This window comes from Ixodes scapularis, unplaced genomic scaffold (genome assembly GCF_016920785.2).
Source record: "Ixodes scapularis isolate PalLabHiFi unplaced genomic scaffold, ASM1692078v2 ptg000683l_1___fragment_1__unscaffolded, whole genome shotgun sequence".
NCBI classification, from domain to species: Eukaryota; Metazoa; Arthropoda; class Arachnida; order Ixodida; family Ixodidae; genus Ixodes; species Ixodes scapularis.
In genome coordinates, this window is record NW_024610019.1 from 1,752,206 (window position 1) to 1,761,407 (window position 9,202).

The following is a 9,202-nucleotide window of genomic DNA, read 5'->3' on the forward strand; positions in this document are numbered from 1 at the left end:
GCTTTTTTGTGAGATCCTTCAGAGAGAAGGGCAGTGGCTGCCACCAAGGAGGTTATAAGACATAAAGAGAGCGTGACGTCATTTGTTTGAAGCCTAGTCATGAAAAACGTGAACAATGAGAATGTAAACATCAACAACATTTTTAAACACTGAAAGAAACAGCGTTACGCAAATAACGTGCGCAAAAACCTTTATTTTTTTTGCGTTGCGTTGCGTTTTTTTCCTTCGGTGTACGGTCACCAATAGACGCGCGGGAAATTCAGGGCGGCGAAACGAAAATGTGTGGCGTCGCGCATCGCTGGGATGGGACTTCACGTTTTGAGCGGCTGCGAAAATCGCTCCGGTCGTTCTTCTGTGAGAATTTCGTTTCACCGGTAAGGCTGTCGTAAATTACAATCCTTACTTTGCTGTAAAGTGAAATAATTAGGAATCCTCCGACGCTCACCGGACTGAGAGAACGATGGGTTTTGTTCCTCGATCACCGTCGCTGCAATGACGGTCCCTTCGAAGAAGATGCGATCCGAATGGGCGGACTCTGACTTTGTTCTCTTCAAAGCAGATGAGAAGAGCCTGTATACGGAGGAATTGCAGAGCCGGGCTCCTCCAATAACAATTCGTAAGTTTTTTTTTTTTTTTTTTTTTTTTTTTTTCAGCCCACAGGTGAAAAAAAAATAACACCCCTGGGGCGTTCGGGTGATGGAGACGAATTTAATAGTCACTACAAAAGTAAATCTGGCACGAGCATGAGATGCTCGCGCTCCTCAGTCAGCACGACAGATGTACAATGCTGAAACACATATCAAAAAAAAAAAAAAAAAACTAAATAATAACAGGATGTTGCCGCGCAGCCGTTGGCCGGCTAAACGTTTCAAACTTAACTAAGTCGTCAACATACGCGAAGTATAAAACCGAGTTATATATTTTACGCCGATCACGATGTATTTATACAGCCGCACTCCTGTTCCGCTTTGATTTAGGGACATCTAAGTTCATTCGTGCAAACGTTAGGTCACACGCAATCGGCGCTAGGATGTTTTTGTTCAGTTGCGAATTGCACCAACACGAACGTCAACCGACGTACACGAGGAAATGCATCGCGATCAGGCTTTGCGGGAGTGTTCAACAACGTACCTATCAACATCCTTGCTCCTTTCACTAAGAACGTTAAGACCATCGCCGACAATCGCCGAGTTTTCGGCAAGGACGGCCGCAACCGAACGCTACGCTCCGGCATGCTCCCACTCGTCGAACGCCACTCAACGACCGTGAGCATCACGGGGTCTCATCTGCGAGGAAGTTTGTTTTCGTTCGGCTAGGGCAAGGAGGTTAGAAGCTGCGTGATTGTCTTTCGAGCCATAGCCATCCGCAAGCATCGCGGGGATAGGATCCTCCAGTTGAGAAGGTTTGTGTTGGTTTGGTGCGGGGCAGACTTGTACACGTTACTGAAAAAAAGTAACTGATTACAATTACAATTACTACAGTCAAAAAAGTAACCGATTACCGTTACTGATTACTGCCTCCCAGAAGTAATTGAACAATTACTGCAAAGTAATTGATTACTTTTCAAGTTACTTTCACGTTACTTCTTATTGCGATGACAGAAATACACAAATACACAGTAAAATATTGCGTACACTATTTTGCTTGGTTATTGTTCCCTTTTTTGTTTTCAGACCCGGACCATGTCGTGTAGCTGACGCGTCGACCTAAGGAATAAAGCCCACTAAAAAGTCAATACCGAGTTCCCGCTTCCCGTCGACTTTATCAGAAGTCTGCAACGAGATCCGGAACTCCCCAGCCAAGGCTGGTGGCGCGCTTGTAGAAGAGCGTGGCGTAAAAGAAAAAAAGGATTTGCCGACTAATTCTAGTTTTATTTTTTTTACATGTTAAAAAAATGTCAATCATTTTTGCTCCATGGTTGAGTGACTATGCTGATTTTTGTGAGAAAAAAAAATTGTGGGATGAAAAATGTAATTGTTAATTGTGTAATTGATTTTGTAATTGATTACAGAAAAAAAGTGATTGAATTACTCCGAGCGTTACAGCTTGACAAATGTAATTGAAGCGTTACAAAATTACACTTAACTGTAATTGATTACAAGTAATCAATTACTTGTAACGCGTTACGTACAAGTCTGGTGCGGGGGAATGAGAAATCGTGAGAAAGGGGCGAGCGCCAAGAGAGGCCTGCGGAAGCTACGGGGCTGACGTCATGGCCTCTCCAGGTCTTCTGACCTCATCGGCTGCCACTGGCCGTGAATGTGTTGGCGGAGGGTGACTCCTAAATGAAATAGTATAGGCGGCCGTCGTGATCGACATTGGTGCGATAGATATAAAAGTTGCTGAAGGGGGGTCTTCGGCAACGATGGTTTTGCTGCCCAAAAGGTTTCCTCAGTTCATTATTACCGGCAAATTGGCGGAGTAAAACGTCCTTTTTGGCCAAGAAGAAAGCCGAATGGTTGATGCAGCTTGGCGCAATGTGGAATAAAGTGCCTGTAAAATAATGGTATTGGCCATGGGAAAACAAATATCGCTGACTAGCAGGTACGGGTCAAATGCCTGAGACATCAGAGTGAACAACAGCGCGACTTTCCCAAAACTAACTCGCCAAATGTACATTCTAAAAGGCTGAGCTATCAACACACTGGTGGAGTAACTGCCCGTTCACACACTTGCGTTTGCTTATAAGACCGACTGTGACGAGACAGTTTTTTAAGCCTCTTGCGACGATTTATACGACTGACTCCACGACAGTGGATCCGGTCGTTTGCGGTATTGATAATAATGCCATGCTTGGTGTGGTGTGCTGTGCTCAACACAGGCGTCTGGTGTGCTTTTCTGCAGCTAAAGTTGCGACAAACAGTTCGTCGAAGTATGAAAGGACAAATGTAATCTCGGCGCCACATATACCGTACTGTGGTCGAACGTAGAATATCCAAATACATTATGCCACCAACAATTAAAATATAAGAAGGTATTCTAAACCTTCGAGTTGACTATAGTCCCGACAGCTTAAGAAACGCCGGGCGTGACATGCTTTGTCTGTTTCTTGCTTTGTGATTCGTTTTTCGGTTGATGCAGAAATTTCATTGGCTGCGAATTAGACTAAAGTTTTTTTCCTCGAAAAGAAAATTAGTTTTATTTGAATAAAATCAGATCATTTTGATACAAATCACTACCTAAAATAGTGATTATTTATCACTAGGTCTATTTTTCAACCATGCAGGTGGATTTATCAATTCGTCCGAGCACTAATGATATTGTAGAAGAAAGAATTACTGTAAATGTAAACTACCGTTTATTTAACAACCTTTTATTGTTGTAATTACCACCATGAAAAACAAAACAGCTTGTTTTATGAGTTAAACATGTCTTTCTAGTTTTGACTTGATTGCAGTGGAGAATCAAGAAGGAGAAAGAGGAAGCGAAGGATGAAGACGAAATCTTCGGTTGGGCAAAGCTTCAGTGAATTATTGCTTGACCTCTTAACGTCCCACTTCTAAACCGATAAGGAACCTTGTCATTTTGGTGGCGAAACTCGGGACTCGGGGGGCTGCTTCGCAGCATCTTCTCCGAGCCAACACGACGCTGCAAATTTCCCGGGACATTCGTGGCGAACCCTCATTGTGAGAACGTAACGCGGAGACCTTTCAAGAACGATTCTTGAAACGTCGGTGTCGGTCTCACCAAGCGTCTTGTACACCAGGCAAACAAAGTCCTGCTCCTTGAAGTACTTGCGGCACACAACAGTCGACGTTGACGATGCCTTTCCCATCCTTAGTTTGATTGTCCATGCATTCTTTCATTTCAACGTCTTCGGGCGGTGAAAGCTAATACCTTTTTTTTTTCGGGATTTGCATTGCGACATTTAACAGTAGGTGACCAAGGTTTTTTGTTTTTTTTTTATTGATAACTTTTTATTTAAGACATAACTGTACACAGATGTCCCAGGTGACATGGCAAAAGGCATAAATGCCTGACGGGGCCATGCCACCCTTTTGGTAGCAACGGTAGCAAAAACAAATAAATGAGGAATGACACAATTTCACTCCAAACTAAAAATCTATACAAAACAAAACAAATACATCACAAAACATGACGTGAAAGGACAATTGCTACTTATCATTCCAAGCATTTTGCTTAAAACACATACGGTTTTATTCCCCTGTGAGTAAGTATTCTTTTACAATATTTTTATATTGATGGAGTGATCGCACGCTCTCCAATGAAGCTGAAATATATGGGTATTGGTTTAAATGGTCTGGTATCAAAAAACTCAACCTCTGGTCTCCATAATTCGTTCGCGAACGCGATTTTATTAATAAATGACGCCTTAAATTATACGGGCTATCTTTCGCGTGGTACTTAGCATAGAACACCAATTTATCGAGCTGAAATTGCCGCCAAATTTCAAGTGATAGTTTATATTGATGTAGATTTCTTACGTTGAGTATTTGATATGTCCTAAAATAAGGTGTGGCACTTTTAAGGAGTTGTATGTTACCAATTGCTCGCAATGCTCGCTTTTGTATGGATACAATATTGTCTAGTTTTGTTTGGGATGTCGTTGACCATACTAAAAGGCAGTAACTTATGCGGGATTGCACAAGAGCGAAATAAATTTGACGTTTCACTTTTGTTGGAAGATAATATCTTAATCTATTTAAGACACCAACAGCTCGACAAAGACTTGTTCTCAAAGAATCAATATGTGGCGTCCATGATAGATTTTCATGGAATAAAACCCCCAAAAATCGAATGGTTGAAGATGGTTGAATATAAGAGTCCTGGAATTTTAATTGCAAATTGGAAGGTGGTATCGTTCCTTTTGGTCTAAACAGTAAGTACTTTGTTTTTTCTATGTTTAAATAAAGTTTATTAGATCTAAGCCATAAGTCTAATCCCCGCAACCACTGTTTTGCCTTTCCAAAGAGGTCGTCGATGTCCGAGCCAGAAAAGAAAATATTTGTGTCATCTGCATATAGAACTATATTTGAACTGCCATGTATGTTTACAATGTCATTAATATATAACAAAAATAATATAGGACCAAGATTAGACCCCTGAGGAACCCCATACTTTATGTACTGAACGTCTGACTTTACTCCATTTACTACTGTATATTGCGTTCTTGTAGTGAGGTAACTTTTAATCAGTGATAAGGAAATACCGCGTATTCCGCAAAACGGAAGTTTCTGTAGAAGTATTTCATGCTGAACGCAATCAAAAGCCTTGTTAAGATCTAGAAATATACCAAGCGTGTATATTTTTTGTTCTACGTTCTCGAGAATTTGTTCTTTAATTCCAAGAAGTGCAACTTCTGGCGATTTATTTTTCTGAAAACCAAATTGTTCTTTTACTAAAATGTTATTGAAGGTCAAAAACTTAACAAGTCTTTTATTTATAATATGTTCGGCTATCTTTGCAAAAACTGAAAGTACAGAAATAGGTCTATAGTTGTTTAAGTCACTAACTGGGCCACCTTTGTGTATAACCGTCACACGTGCATGCTTCATTTTGTCTGGAAAGACACCCGTAGATAACATGAGGTTACAAACGTGCGCGAGTGGAATACTGATTCTGTCGCAAACGGCTTTTAACGGTTTTGGTTTAATGTCGTCTGGCCCGGAGGCGCAATCATTTTTTAATGCTAGAATTAACTCCATTATTTCACACTGGTCTGTTGGATATAGAAAGAGGGAAATTAACACAGTTTGCCGAAATGAACTGCTCGCATGGTATTTCTGCACAGTTTTTTAAAGGAGCACCAACAGTCACAAAATGAACATTGAACAAATTTGCTATTTGTTTATCCGTCAGCGCCTCATTGTAATATTGAACTTTTCTTGCCGAGGTATTTTTAGAAATGATCTCGTTTACTGTTTGCCATATCATTCGGGGATCTCCCATAACCTCTGAAAATGTGTTCATATAATATTCGCATTTTGCTTTTTTAATATCAGAGTTTAGTTTATTTCGGACTTCCTTAAATATGCAAAGGTCAATTTCGCTTCTCGTTTTTAGAAATATTTGAAATAGCTTATTGCGGTTTTTAATTCTTGCATATAATTCATGAGATATCCATGGTTTTCGAGTTTTCTTGTTTTTTTCGTGTCTTTAGGGGAAAAGAGGTGTTATACGCGGACAGAAAGCGGGATAAAAAACGTCATAGGCTGTGTTTGCATCATTTTCTCTCAAAACACGATCCCAATCTAGGCAGGAAATAAGATCTTTGAAATATTGAATATTTCGTTCCGAATATTCTCTAACCAGTTTTCTTTTCGTTATTCTTGCGCAGCTGGTTGACAGGCATTAGACAGTATATTGGCAAATGATCACTGATATCGCACGTTAATACACCTGATCTCAAATTCTCAGTAGGAAGATTTGTAATGCAGAGGTCAAGGGTTGTCTCGGAAGTCGAGGTGATTCTAGTTGGTTCAGCTATTGTGTTTGTGCAACCATAAGATTCAAATATATCTTGAAAGCGCAAATATGAAATATTGTCAGCGGAAGCATTTATGTTAAGATCACCAACAAGAACCACCTGTAACTTTAGTTCTATGCTGTGTTCAAGCAGCGTTTCTGAGAAATGCAGAAAGTCATTTACAGATCAAGACGGAGGACGGTACAAGAGAGCAAACAAAATATCACAGCATTGGATCGAAATACACTCAATGTTGTCGTCTATAATTTTGTATTCAGGTACTATTTTGTATGATAGCTCTGAGCGAATATATATGGCAACACCACCACCAGCCTTTTTTGAGCGGCACGCAGACACACAGTCGTAACCAGCCAGCTGGACACACTCATCAGATGTAAACCACGTCTCACTAAAACAGATTATGTCAAAACATTGATTTAACTCAGATAAAAAAAGATTTACCTCGTCGAATTTTTCCCGCAAGCTTCTTGCATTTAAATGAAAAAGTGAAAGATAATGACCTTTCAAAGATGCGATATCACACGAAAGATTAGGCATGAAAATAACAAAAGTTCAGACGTTCTTTCGTACGAGTTACTTTAGATTGACAAGATCATCCTCACCGCGAATAACCACTGCACGTTCACCGTTCGTTTTTCGGACTAGCTCTTTCCCATTCGCATGCCAAACAAAAGCGTATCCTGATTTCTGCGCCCATTCCTTCGTCATTGACAAGAGAGTGCGGGAGAGCCGAGTCATGTTTTCACAAATATACAAGTTGCCTTTTTCTTTCTTAAGTGACTGCCTTTTTTGAAGCCAAGAATCGCGAAGCTCCTGACACGTGAAGCGAACGATAACGCCTCGTGTTTCGCCCGGTTTTGCTGGGAGTCTATGCAAGGCTGCAATGTCACTTCGGTTTACAGGTGGAATATCCAGCTTTGTTGCCAATTTGTTCATTTTTCCCATGAGGTCTTCATTTTGTGTTTCTGAGATGCCATGAATTTCAATGTTTAGACGACGGCTCTGTCTTTCGAGGTTATCCAAATCTAATCGGAGCTGAGCGAGTTCGTTTCCAGAGGAAACTTTTTCTAGCAGGTCTACTCGATTAGCCAGTTCTTTAGTGGACTTCTCCTGCGCAAGTAAACGACTTTGAAGGTCGTCAAACGTGTCTGAAAGTACTAATACAGACCTTTCGAGTCCACCGATCACGCTTGGCAAGGTCATAAGAGTATCGAGCTTATTACTTATTTCCAGCAACAGTAAAGAGAAGTCGACTACCGATTTCGGCGTTTTTGTTTCTTTGTTCGTTTTTTTGCCTCCTATGCACAGTCCACACTTCCATGTTTTTTTAAAATCCCCAGGTTTTCCTTGCAGTGTTTCTTCGGTTTCATCAGAGCACTCACCAAGATGGAACATGAAATTACATATAGAGCAGCGCATATACGATCCATTCTTAGGAATAGATAGCCGGCATGCGCAACAGCGTGTCATGACAAAATACACAAAAAAGACAAAACACCTTCACGCAACGCACTCTGGCAGCAGCGGCAGGTAGACTAATAGTAATAAATAAGGTGACAAAGGGAAATTTACCAACCTGCGAAACACAGGAGAAGAAGTATGAGCTGACGTGTCGTCAGCTTGCTGCCGCTGCCGCCAAATGCGAAGAAAACGCCCCTCAGCAAGCGCAGGTGCCCATCGATGTCGCTGCCGTCGCTGATATCGCAGGCGATTTCGCTGCGTTGGAAGAACTTGGCCTTGCCGACGAAAAATATATTTCCTCCGTTTGAAGCTTGAGTTTGTCGGATGACGGTCTGTAGGGATGTCGCGTCGGAGTAGTCGGTGGGCCACCAGGTTAGGCAGCTGCGAAACACAGGAGAAGAAGTATGAGCTGACGTGTCGTCAGCTTGCTGCCGCTGCCGCCAAATGCGAAGAAAACGCCCCTCAGCAAGCGCAGGTGCCCATCGATGTCGCTGCCGTCGCTGATATCGCAGGCGATTTCGCTGCGTTGGAAGAACGTGGCCTTGCCGACGAAAAATAAATTTCCTCCGTTTGAAGCTTGAGTTTGTCGGATGACGGTCTGTAGGGATGTCGCGTCGGAGTAGTCGGTGGGCCACCAGGTTAGGCAGCTGCGAAACACAGGAGAAGAAGTATGAGCTGACGTGTCGTCAGCTTGCTGCCGCTGCCGCCAAATGCGATTGAAATCGATTGAAAACCCCACAATCATGAAGAAACGGGCGCACGCGGGCAGGAAAGCGAGCCGGATGCCAGATCGCGAAGTGGAGTCCTTCTTCTGACGTCACGCTAACCTCACCCAATCAAGACGCGGTGACAACAGCGACGGTTGTGTTCTCTCACCTTTCCAAGAAATGCTTTGCAGATGATGATGCAGCTGGTGCGACTCTCGCGCCCCCTATCAGCTAGGAATTTCCTGCGACTCCCCATGGACTGTTGATCCTACACTGTTAGCGAAAATGTAATATTTCGCTTGTTTACACCCCATTTTCACTCGTTAGCATATTTTTACACGCTCTGCTAGTGATAAATCGTCAAAAAATTACTTGGGGTAGTAAAAATTGGTGTTTCGGTTTCGGTTTACACGACTAGGCGTGTAAGCAACACTGAAAACACCCCAGCCCAACACCCCAAAACGTCGAGCGCCATGTTGCTTCTGCCTTGAAGCGGTACGGCGGACGTAGCAGCCGAAGGTGAGTGTTTGATTTTTTTTATCAAGTTTGTATAGAATGTAGCACGTCTCAGATTTTTATTAGATGA

General features: G+C 42.1%; 1 protein-coding gene across 1 annotated transcript; it reads right to left on the reverse strand.

Moving 5' to 3' along the window:
* Nucleotides 1-7,021: 7,021 nt before the first annotated feature.
* Nucleotides 7,022-7,867, reverse strand: LOC115322981. Its single transcript, XM_029983569.3, has one exon. It carries the CDS (start codon nucleotides 7,865-7,867, stop codon nucleotides 7,022-7,024), a length of 846 nt encoding a protein of 281 aa, XP_029839429.3.
* Between the last annotated feature and the right edge of the window lie 1,335 nt (nucleotides 7,868-9,202).